Source organism: Chanodichthys erythropterus, chromosome 1 (genome assembly GCF_024489055.1).
Source record: "Chanodichthys erythropterus isolate Z2021 chromosome 1, ASM2448905v1, whole genome shotgun sequence".
In the NCBI taxonomy this organism is placed as follows: Eukaryota; Metazoa; Chordata; class Actinopteri; order Cypriniformes; family Xenocyprididae; genus Chanodichthys; species Chanodichthys erythropterus.
Window position 1 is genome coordinate 10,245,775 of NC_090221.1, and position 12,717 is coordinate 10,258,491.

The 12,717-nt window shown below is 37.9% G+C and overlaps 1 protein-coding gene across 1 annotated transcript in view; it reads right to left on the reverse strand.

The window, feature by feature from the left end:
* gria1a (glutamate receptor, ionotropic, AMPA 1a) overlaps positions 1–12,717 on the reverse strand; it is a 101,173-nt gene that overhangs the window by 2,705 nt on the left and 85,751 nt on the right. Inside the window, exons 12-15 of the mRNA XM_067387587.1 lie at positions 11,482–11,680; positions 10,425–10,672; positions 4,463–4,577; positions 1,697–1,831 (exon numbers count right to left, since the gene is read on the reverse strand). Coding sequence (XP_067243688.1) covers positions 1,697–1,831; positions 4,463–4,577; positions 10,425–10,672; positions 11,482–11,680 — 697 coding nt within the window. The remainder of the gene's footprint in view (positions 1–1,696; positions 1,832–4,462; positions 4,578–10,424; positions 10,673–11,481; positions 11,681–12,717) is intronic.

The following is a 12,717-nucleotide window of genomic DNA, read 5'->3' on the forward strand; positions in this document are numbered from 1 at the left end:
TCACTTTAAAAAGCATTGCAAAACGTGCAAGCAGCAATATAATATTACTTTGCAGAAATGTCGCCACAGGCACGTTCTTTTCCTATGAGCCTGTGTTGCAATTCCATGCTGTACTACCCAGAACTGTACTGAGCACTCTTTTCAAAATGATTCGCTATGTGAACGACCCTTATTTGCATTAAAGATATGTTGTGGGCTGTTGTGTTGTCAACTTCTAATTGCTTTGCTCATGTCGTTGCATTGTACCCCCCAGGACCACCGTATTTAGGCCCTCAAAACCAAAGCTGACACTGTAAAGCATCTCTGACATGTGGGTAGACAATAAACAGTCTTGATAGGCGTGTAACACGAGCTTAATTTGCTACGGTGGTGTGGAAGTGAGAAATGTCATCGTTTTATTGCTGCTGTTGTGAAGAGCAACCCGCTATTGTAGACGCAGCCAGTGGGCCTGAAACCAAGGCTAATGATGTGTCCCTTTAAATCGCATTTTTCCAATCTAGGAATGATTTCATTGCCCTGCACTTCAACGTGTTGGGGGATGAAGCTGTACGCCTGATGCAGACTAATTAGTTTGCCCATAATGACTCTGATTCCTGCTCGCTTAATATGAAAAATGGACGGCTGTGAAATGTGACTCCTGTCAATTGAATTAACAAAGCAAATCTATATTAATCTGTGCTATTATAGTATTACACGAGTGTGTAATACCCAGCTAAACTTGCTACAAATCCTACTTTGGGTAATTGTCTGTCATAGAGATACTTATTACAAAAATCAAAACTGAGGTATCTGTATATTCAACGGGTTACGTTCAGCAATGGCGCTTTTTTGATTTGTCAGTCTGGCCTGAATAAAATAAATTATTACCTGATAGACACTTTTAATCAACTATGCATTAGCAAAAGAACATTAGGTAAGATCTGACTTGGGTTTTAATGTATGAAGGAGCACACAAGCTTAATGATGCATAATCATAAATCTAGACTTGACTATTTTTGGAGTCATGGTGGAAAACAGAGACCTGCAGTGTCTCCGGAGAACACTTGCTCTGTTTCATGAATGAACAGAGACACGATGCGTAAACAAAGCTCTAGTCTATGGACAGAGAGGCTAGCAGCCAACGGGAAACTGACGGGGAGCAGGAAATAGAGGGAGAGAAAGAAATAAAGAGAGATTAGATTAGAAGTATTAAACAGGGCTGTCAAGATGTTGTCTGCATGTTTACATAGACCAACAATGAAAAATAAATGATAAAAAAAACATTTTTAAGTTAATAAAATAAAAATTAAAAGCAAAAATAAGGAGGATATTTGAGGATACATTTTGATATATGCAGTTAATTTTGATTAATATTATTAAATAGTCATAGCATTTTTTAGAATTATTCTTTTTTTTTTGACAGCCCTAGTATTAAAATAACAGGGTAAAAGAGACAGAAAAAGAAGAGGTGGAGGAAACAAGGATGATACTGAAAGTGGGCAGCAGAAGCTTTGATTCTGGTGACGGTTAGATGGGGGGCAGCTTAGGCTGCTATGTGGGCAGGATGTGGCCTAGTTTTCCGCGATACTTGAGGTTCCTACCCCAGAGTGCTTTATATCTTAACAGTGTCGGCACCGTACAGGCCGTAACTCTGCAGCTCAGTGTAGCTGCTGTCTAAGGCGGTGCAGTGAAAGGCCTGAGCGGCCCGCGCAGACACCTTCATTCTGCGGGACTCTGTTCTGGACTTGTAGCAGAACTCCACCAGGGCCACCAGCATGGCCAGACCCAGACCGCCGATCAGAATGTAGAAGACCCCAGCCACATTGCTGAGGCTAAGAGCACTGGTCTTGTCCTACAGGAGAAGGAACGGCATATTAGATGAGAGTTACTGTATACAAATGTTAACATATTCACATGAACAAAGACAATACAAGCATTCCTGTAAATTATACATACACTTTTATACATTCACCCAAACATCTAAACATATACAATGAATATAAAAGCTAATATAAGAACTGTCTTGAACAGTGTTGCAAGTGCCAAAAAATTCTGTGCCATCAAGTTTGTTTAAAATGTTTCCTGTTCAGACATAACCTATCATTAATATATAGATTAATATATATTAATATAATTTGGACTGCTGAACTTTTGCATTATTGCTAACTGATATTCATAAAGAAATAATAATATTCATTATGAAATCCAATTATATCAGTAATATAAATAATATATTATTATATTATATTATATTATAACATTAACTAGTAAAAAAATCAAATACCATTAAAATTAAACAACATAACTATTAATAATAATAATAATAATAATAATAAATATAGGTTAAACATGTCTTAAAATATGGCACAGTTTGTCATTAGGATTTAGGAACATGCAATCATGCACTAACACAGGCAGTCTGTGTTCACCTTTGACTAATTTAATACTTATTTAACCCACTAGTTAGCATATCCACTAAATTACAGTCTATTAAAACATATACATACAGCTGCAACTGTCTATATTACTGGTTGGCACCCATGCAGCCCAGGCCATGAATCTAAGTAGATTTGGATTTGTAGTTGTTCAAAGGTGATATATTTCCTTTATAAGGACAATAACAATCTAAGGAGCTTATCTGGTGTGGAAACGGTTCTCTAAGAAAGGCATATAAGCGAGGTGTGATGTCGTCTGTGTGCGCCATGCAGGTGGGTTTGGTGCGGTGGGGGTGTGTGGCGGCCGGGACCTATGACAGCACAGACAGCTGTCCACTGGGTTTGCATCCAAATACATGCACACTCCAAGGGCAGACAGAAGGGAGAACACAGAGGCTGAGAACCACAAGGGGCATTTGACTCTTACGGATGGTCAGAGCAATATGACCAGTCTCTCTCCAGAGCTGCATTCAGACCACCAGGCTATTTTAAACAAAGTAAGTGTATCATACAGTGAGTCATCCAGTCTATAATAATGGCCTTTTCAACTCACGACTCCTGGAGCTAGACCTACTTTTACTTACACTTGTATTAATAATATAAAAATCATATATTATTTTTATTTCCTTACTTACTCAAAAACTGAAAGAAAACAAGCCAGCATCTAAAAACAACAAGAGAAATATGCTTAGTATTTAATCTATTAATTTATTTAATCTTAGTATCTAATCTATTATAAACATACAACTACACATACACTAGTTTGTAATTTCTGACAGGACAAAAATAATGGTTGGAAATGTTTGGAATAGTACACTAACTTAAAGGATTCGATCACTTCAGAATTCAAATTTCCTGATAATTTACTCACCCCCATGTCATCCAAGATGTTCATGCCTTTCTTTCTTCATTCAAAAAGAAATTGAGGTTTTTGAGGAAAACATTCCAGGATTTTTCTCCATATAGTGGACTTCAATGGGGTACAACAGGTTGAAGGTCCAAAATTCTGTTTCAGTGCAGCTTCTAAGGGCTCTACATGATCCCAGCCAAGGAATAAGGGTCTTGTCTAGTGAAATGATTGGTCATTTTCTAAATTAAAAATGTATATACTTTTTAATCACAAATGCTCGTCTTGCACTATAGTGTCCACGACTTTACGCATTACGTAATCATGTTGGAAAGGTCACGAGTGTCGTAGGCATAAGTACCGAAGAACTCCATCTCGGACATTGTTGTTTTACCTCTTTTTTTTTGTAAAGTGTGTTCGACTTACTCTTTGCATGTTCACTTTGTAAACACATTAGATCAGTACTTCCCCCTATGTCACGCGTGACCTTTACAACGTGATATCGTAATGTGTGAAGTGGATACTAGCACAAGACGAGCATCTGTGTTTAAAAGTATACACATTTATTTATTTTTTTTAGAAAATTATTGATTGTTTTGCTAGAGAAGACCCTTATTCCTCGGCTGGGATTGCATAGAGCCCTTTGAAGCTGCATTGAAACCGAATTTTGGACCTTCAACCCCTGTACCCCATTGAACCCCATTAAAGTCCACTATATGGAGAAAAAATCCTGGAATGTTTTACTTAAAAACTTTCATTTCTTTTCCGACTGCAGAAAGAAAGACATGAACATCTTGGATGAACATCTTGGTAAGATGCTTATACACAGTTCAATTAAAAATGCAAAATGGCAGTGTCTACTACCAAATTAGTAACTGCTGGACACCAGTCACATGCAAAAGGAAGAGGACACAATGTTATATACTTCAGTACTATCATGTCTACTTCTTTGCTTGCTATTTTAAATCTGTAAATCAGTAAGAAGTGCACGAATATTCTACTCCGAACACAAGTGTTTTAAAATTCTTCTCATCATTCAAAATACCATCAGTTTCAATTTAAATCATGCATAAATAAATGAATACAACTCTGGAGAGAGAGTAAGAGTCGCCCATGTCCAGATTCCTTACTGAACCTTTTGAAAGGGTTCTGGAAAGGCTAAACTGAGGGGAACAGAGCAGGACCAAATGTGTGAACTGACCTTTCTTCCGGAGTCCTTGCTTCCACACTCCCCCTTATCGTACCACCATTTGTTTTTCAGTTTGTCTAAGACGGCTTGCTCACTGAGTTTCAACACCGCTAGGTTAACTGGGATTCTTCAACCAGGGAAATAACATAAATAACATTATCCATGTTATTTTATGTTATTCAGCACACATTAAACACATTACCCATCAAAATCAACTCAACTGTTCTGTGTTTTTTTTATATATATATATATATATATATATATATATTGACTGCACACATATCAGAAACATGTTGGTAGTTCATTGTAAAAGTGATATGGGTTAATACTCCATCTAGCGTTGCTTCCTTGCTCCCTGCTGCGAGATGTGCATTATTATATCACTTTGGGTAACAGGCAGACCGCAAACACTCCGTCTTGAATAACTTGAATGTGGCATGAAACGCCATAATTTGAACAAAACTTTACTTGCTATTAATCTAACAAAACTTGTTAGGCTCAATTTAGACTGGATTGTATTCGTCTAGAGTGTTTGGTCGGCACGAGTTGCCGGTTACCCCCCCATGGTAGTGGTGGTTTTACCCGTTGGGTTTGTCACATTGGGGCTGACCTTGGAATCACCTCCTCCGCTGCCACACTCTCCTTTGTCGTACCACCATTTGTTTTTCAATTTGTCCAACAGGCCTTGTTCATTCAGTTTTAACACTGCCAGGTTTACTGGGTTTCTTGAAACGATAATGAAATAATATTTTGGTCAGTGTCAGCCCAGATAAACCATTTCAGAGACAGTGTAATGGGAAAACAGACTCAGACTGGTTGGTACACAACAGCCACTGCTCTATGTAGGTTGAAATGTTAAATGCATGGCATTCGCAGTGGTTTTGCCCTGAGTCTGTATATAAAGTATGTTAACATGTGTTTAAATGGAGAACAATGTTTTTGTTAGTGGCCTTTGTGAAAGACAGGCTTTATAAAGCCAAGAACAAGACTTTTCAGACAGAGGAGGAGAAAAAAGATGTCCTTAGATGTCCTTGGTTTTTACTGTCTGCTTTTGGCTCTTCCCTTTTGGGGAATTGTAATAATGTGAATCTAAAACAACAGACTATACCGCGTTCCAAGTTATTATGCAAGTGACATATCAGTAAGATTTCAGTAGAATAAAGAGATTAGATTTTAGTTTTTCTAAGAAAATGTATGTTTGTATGTTAACTGGTATCAATCTCAGACAAAATTATTTGCCAGGTCTACTTAAGTCTACACCCACTGTTAATGTTTCTCTTTGTGAGGTTTGGTTAGTGGTGTCTAAAATGCATCTTTACGCACAACTGCCAGCCTGCATGGAGAGCTTCTTGAGACACCAGGAGCTTCAAATACCTTCAAATGCTTTTTTATAGCTGCCCTTTTAATACAATTAATTTTTTGACAGGAACTTTCATTAATAAGCCTTTATCTGACCGAGTTCTGCTGTGCTCTAATCACTCACAAATATAATGATAATTCGATAATCTCCATTCAGTTTTCACAAAATATTAGTGTTTTCATGCCTTTTGCACAACATTGCACCCTTTCATGCTTTTCATCTTCAGAAAGATCTTTCTTCTGTCTGAAAGATGCTGTCTTTTGTCTGAGACTGATACCAGTTATCTAAAAAGACATGGATAAATAAACAACCAAACATTTTCTTAGAAAAACTAAAATCTCAATGTTTATTCTACTGAAATCTTACGTATATGTAATTTGCATAATAATTTGGAACGCAGTGTAGAGACATCAGACAAATTCTTAAAGTGATAGTTCAACAAAAAATACAATTCTGTCATCATCTCACCCTCCCAATGTTGAAAAAAAAAACAGCATATGCTGTTTAGGTTTGTTTTGAAGCATTTCAGCAGCTGGTTTGAGCTGGTTTAAGCTGGTCAAGTGCTGGTCCTAAGCTGGTCCTAAGCAACTAGCTCTGTCTCAGGACCAGCTTATAACCAGTTCAGGACCATCTTAAACCAGCTCATGACCAACTAAGGACCAGCATAAACCAGCTCAAACCAGCTTCCATGCTTCAAAACATACCTAACCAGCATATGCTGTTTTTTCCAGCAGGGTCAGACCAAACTCTTGCTTTTCTTTATTTCTTCCGTTGAATACAAACAGAATACTTTTCCATGAAATTGCTCTTTCTAATGAAAGTGAATGATGACCAAGGGCTGTCAAACTATAAAAACAACAAAAAAGTGCCGTTCTGTACACAAAGTTCTGTCATGAAACTCTAGATGGCAGAGGCTAATAGGTCCTTTAACTTAACCTGCTCATATCACATCGTTATCTATAGGGCACAGATGATTGGTTCCTGCTGTATCAGTAGTCAATGAGCTTATGTGCTCAACCTTCAAAATACTCTGGTAGCATTGCATAGCAGTGCAGCGCGCTTCAGAAACCCTCCACCTTCCCCAGCTCCACCTGTATAGATCTGCTACGGGTAATTCATGTACGCTATATTATATACAGCAGCAGCATTTCTTATTTGCTCACAGCAGTGTGACGTGTATGTATTGATAGTAGCAGGTCCCGTACTTACTCTGCAAGCAGCAATGAAAGCAGCAGTACGTTATTACATTAATGACAGTTCATTGAATCAACAAACGCTGTGTGACAACGTTTAGTATACACAGATTTACAGCAAATAAGATTTGAGAGCTGCAGCAGATACAATTATTATTGAACAATGACAAAATTCTGAATCGTATGGATTGCTTTTATGGTGTTTTTTGTCAGCTGGGTCACCATTCACTTTCATTGTATGGAAAGGAGCAGCATGAACATTCTGCCAATCTTCTCTTTTTGTGTTTTATAGTAGTAAGACCTTTATACATAACATGACAGAGTAGATGAAAACAAAAATTGAATTTTTGATTTTAATACCCCGCTCCCCATGACTGATATGACTGAAATCAGAAACCACATCTGAAGTGTGCGTCTTTCTTTTAATCTTCTCCTCCATCCTCAGGTCTTAAACACCCCATACAGTTCAAAGGCACAAATATACATCTCCTCACGACCCACAGAATCGGCTGGCCGATCTGCATTGTGAGCAAATGTTGTCTGCAGCTCGGCATGTATAGAGAGTTGTTCTTTGGCTTGATAAAACCCAGGAATTCTTTCTAATCCCAGAAGTACCAGACAGAAAGAAGTCAGAGAGTGTCTCAGGAATGTGGAACAAACAGCTACATTCAGTTTGATGAGCATTTGCTTCTGGAGGTGGCAGTGCTTTGGGTGAGATGATTTCATTGACTAAACTCTGAGAATGGCACAGATGGATAGAGATAAAAGGGCACACACATCAATCTTTAGGGCTGTCGCATCTTGACTGCAAAACAAACTGTTTTAAGGTATCAGTCTGAGATAAGACAAGGAAAATATGGAACAGCTGTCAAAATGCACCAAAACGACTGATTATTCCATCAGTCAGTGAATTAACCTATAAATCACAAAGTGAAGTATAATGTAAAACAAGTTCAAAAGCTCAATTATCATCTTCTTTGTTAATAAATTGATCATTAGAGCAAGATGATGCTAGCAGACCATAACATAGCAAGATATTAAGGTATAAAAAGGATCTCTATTAAAGGCTTTGATCAGTATAATTCAAGCTCTGGGAAAAACACAGATTTTGCATCCAAATCTTTGACTCTTTGCATCAGTTCATTTAAAACTTAACTGACTGGGTTTACATTAATAACTCACCAAAATATATTTATCAATTTATCATTCATTGTTTCATCTAACTACATTTTTGACATCAATTATGTGGTTTTAATATTTGTCAGTTTGAAAAGTGATTTTTAATTAAAATCTCAATGAAAAATAGTCAATGCATTTTTCACAGATTAGAGGATTAATTTGAATGAATACATTTTTTAAAATAGATTTATAGTTTTTTTTTTTTTTTTTTTTTTGCACCTAACAAGATCTGATCTGTGCCAGATGTCTATAAATAATACAACTGGTTGACAGTGTAAATAAAGCCATAAAATAGAAAATTCAGTGAAGATACACAGGAGCATTTTTACATTTTGACAACTGAGCCACATGGTTAGTTCAGCAAATCAAAACCAAATCTAAATGTTCAATCAAGAATGGCAGTGTCTACCGATTTTAACAGAGAGAGCAAAATCTCCCATTGTCTTCCACGTGTTGAAATCATGCAGTAGATGCCCACCTAGAATCTACCGGCTCATGTAAACACATGTCAGGAAGGGAGTCGCTCTCTCTCAAAATCAGATATACACCACACAGCTGGTAACTCAACAGACAGAGAAACACATTTCTGAATTCATTTCCGAGCCTCTTTCACTCTTGCTGTCACTGTAATGGCTAGCTAGTATTGAATTTAATTTGAGTCCTGCCCTAGGTGGCAAGATGGAAGTCAGTCATTTACATCTTGTATCTGACGTCTCTCTCTCTCTCTCACTCCATCCACCCTCTCCCCCTGTTCTCTTTGCTATAAGGTGACCCAAAAAATGACTCTACAATTGCTATGAGGTCGTTTCCCCAAGGAGCTTATCTTATTAGAGAGAGATGGAGTTATTGAGGTTATTTCAACAGCTCCAAATTGCCCTTGCGAGGCCCTTTGCACTGCAATGAATGTAATATCATGTGGGCCATGGTGTATTAGTCAGATGGGTACATTCAAGCACAATAAATGTGACGTTAATGATGGTGGCGTACAATTGAAATAACTGTTCACCTTATAATGCAGAGAATATAAAAGAAACATGTTAATGTTGACATTCAACTTTAGAAGTGGCTTGCATAAGAATAACAACTGATTGCCCAATTGCTTTCATGCACAAGTCACTCGGTAAGGATAACACTTTCGTAATTCGGAATGATGGAGAGAAACTGAAATTAGCATCTGGTAGACCTATAGCTTCAAAGTGCCTGTCGTGAATAATGTCTGCGGTGTCTCAATGGGCTCTGCTGAGCGGCGCTGCTGTTTAATGAAAGGACGGCGAACACACGTGTTTCCTAAAGGGCTTCTGAAGAGGGTGCGCCATTTTCCTGCTGTTTCTTATGCAAGCACTTCTGGTGGAGTGTGTTGAAAACCCCTTCAAGCAACATGAGGTATGGGCGGGATTTTGAACAGCTCCACACATACATATGTACACCCACACAACAGCATGTTCTGTTATAGCAGAGGCTGCTTAGCACAGTACGTCTACCCTCACCCTTGGTTCAAATTATCATGTATAATATCATTAAAAAGTCCTTCAAAAGAGAAACCAGATGAGTTCACTGAAGTCACACCAATTTGGCAAAAACCTGCGCCTTATTCACAAGCCACCCGGAATCCAGGAGCTAAATGTGCTTTTTTTCCCCTTTTTTTTTCACGCACTGTACCATGAGGATTAAATTAAGTCACTGACATTCTCTGCACAAACATGTTGTTTTGCTATGAATGCGTCTTATTTGCAAAACTCAGCAATTTTTCCTGCAATCATATCAGCAAAAAATCATCAAATGATGGAGAAGAGCACATACTGTATAGTTCCACATATAGACTAGGCAGTGTACTCAAGCACACTTGGCATTTTAAAGAGCTGATTTAGGTGCCTGGACTGCAGTGATGGAGTGATGCTATACAGTTTCAGTAAAGTATACCAAATTGCATTAGTTTGCTGAGTCCTTCATAATCTAGTACTCAGAACTGGCTTGCAAAATTGGGAATAGCAACATGCAAATATCTTTTTTTTTTGGTTATGTTTGTGCTGTGACTTGATTTGCATACTTATTTTAATGAATTCCCCTGTTTCACTTTTTATCTTTTCTTTTTTTATTTAACTAGTAGATGATGTAAACTTTAGCCAAGGTGAGCACAACCCCTTTAGTACTGTATCCAGCCTCTACCACAACTGAACCACCATCTGATGTTATTTTTGTAATGGTCAAATACAGTTGGCATACAGTGGACAGCTGGCTTTACCTGAGAAGGGATCCTTTGGGGGTGGCGATGCCGTAACCTTTGGAGTCCAGGTTCCCTCCCACCTTCATAGTGTCGCAGGGTTTGCGCTGCTCGATGTACTCGTTCATGGTGGACTCCAGAAGATAGGCATACTTCCCTTTGGACTTCCTCACCCGTATAACTCCTTCATCTGTGGTTTTTACAAACACTGAGGGGTCTGCTGATTTCATATAGGACCACATCTTCTCAAAGACCGCGATCTTTGACCTCTAAAAGAAGAAAGTGAAATATTACGCAATTGCACACTGTAAAACATGGTAACGTGCAATTGATACCCTACGAAATTTCGCCAGATCTAACCCTTAAAGTGCCCCTATTATGCTTTTTTGGATATTACCTTTCATGTAGTCTGTAATATAGCTGTTTGTGAATGCTAAAGTCTGCAAAGTTTCAAAAATCAAAGTGATCGATAAATGGAGTTATTGTTTCCCAAAAGAAATAATAAAGAAGTCTTCATTGGCTGCCCATGAACAACGTCAACTTTAACCTGCCCTCAAACAGTGTAGTTGTAGCTGAGGCCTGGAAGAGTATGGTTCCTGTTGTCGACATGTGGAGAAGAAGTTTTGTTTTCTGCAAAAACAAATCCACTTTGGCTCAAATTGATATGGTAAAACCGATGCCACCTGTTTGCATCACAAATGCTGAGAAAACGTCTGGAGCTGAAATTCAGATATGGTAATGGACGTTTAATTTCTGACACGCACTATAAGCGGTAGACCATTCACAACGGACTGGGCCATCTGACCGAGCAGAGTAGGATCTCAGAAAGAAGGGCTTTAATGAGAATGAGGTGATGTATATTATGAGAAAATTAATGTTTTGACCTTGAATGCATGTAAAACTATTATAGGGCACAAAATTAGGAACCTTTAAAATAGCATAATTGGGGCACTTTAAATTTAGTTTTGTTGGTGTAACTTAATGTATTTAGGTTGATTCAGTGATGCTGACTAATATTTTTGATGTGAATACAATATTTTTTAGGCTAACATTTCCCCTTGTTCATGGCACTTCTCACCCTAAAGAACTCTTTGGTGGAGCCAGCATCTAGAGTCCCATAAGCAATCTCAGTCTGTTTGGCCAGATCCTCTGCACTCTCGATGGGTGACACCATCCTCTCCACTGTGAGAAAAGCAGCTAGGTTGGCTGTGTATGAGGAGATGATGATTAGAGTGAAGAACCACCACACACCACCCACGATACGGCCTGAAAGAGACCTGTGGAAACATATATTACAAAAATATAACAAATATGCACACACACATACAATAGCCTCAATAAATATAAGTATTACTACACCTAAAGTGCCATGTTTAAAATTTGTATTTGTATTCTAAAAGTAAACACCAAAACAATTGCCATTTATTTTAGAGAAGTATGACAAAACACTAATATAATTTAGTTTATAATGTTTTATTTTTATAATTAACACTACCATTCAAAAGTATGGTGTCAGTACAATTTTGTATTTGAAAGAAGTCTCTTATGCTGTAAAAATACAGTAAAACCAGTAAAATTGTCATACAGTGCTCAGCATAAATGAGTACACCCCCTTTGAAAAGTAACATTTTAAACAATATCTCAGTGAACACAAAAACAATTTCCAAAATGTTGATGAGACTAAGTTTAATATAACATCTGTTTAACTTATAACATGAAAGTAAGGTTAATAATATAACTTAGATTACACATTTTTCAGTTTTACTCAAATTAGTGTGATGCAAAAATGAGTACACCCCACAACAAAAACTAATACATCTAGTACTTTGTATGGCCTCTATGATTTTTAAAGACAGCACCAAGTCTTCTAGGCATGGAATGAACAAGTTGGCGACATTTTGCAACATCTATCTTTTCCCATTCTTCAAGAATGACCTCATTTAGAGACTGGATGCTGGATGGAGAGTGATGCTCAACTTGTCTCTTTAGAATTCCCCATAGGTGTTCGATAATTGGCCACTGAATCACTTTCACCCTGTTCTTCTTCAGAAATCCTACAGTGGCCTTAGATGTGTGTTTAGAATCATTGTCATGTTGGAAAAGTGCACAACGAACAAGGGCGTGGAGTGATGGTAGCATCTTCTCTTTCAGTATAGAGCAGTACATCTGTGAATTCATGATGCCATCAGCACTCATGCAGCCCCACATAAGGACACTGCCACCACCATGTTTCACTGTAGGCACCATGCATTTTTCTTTGTATTCCTCACCTTTGCGACACCATAGAGTTTTGAAGCCATCAGTTCCAAAAACA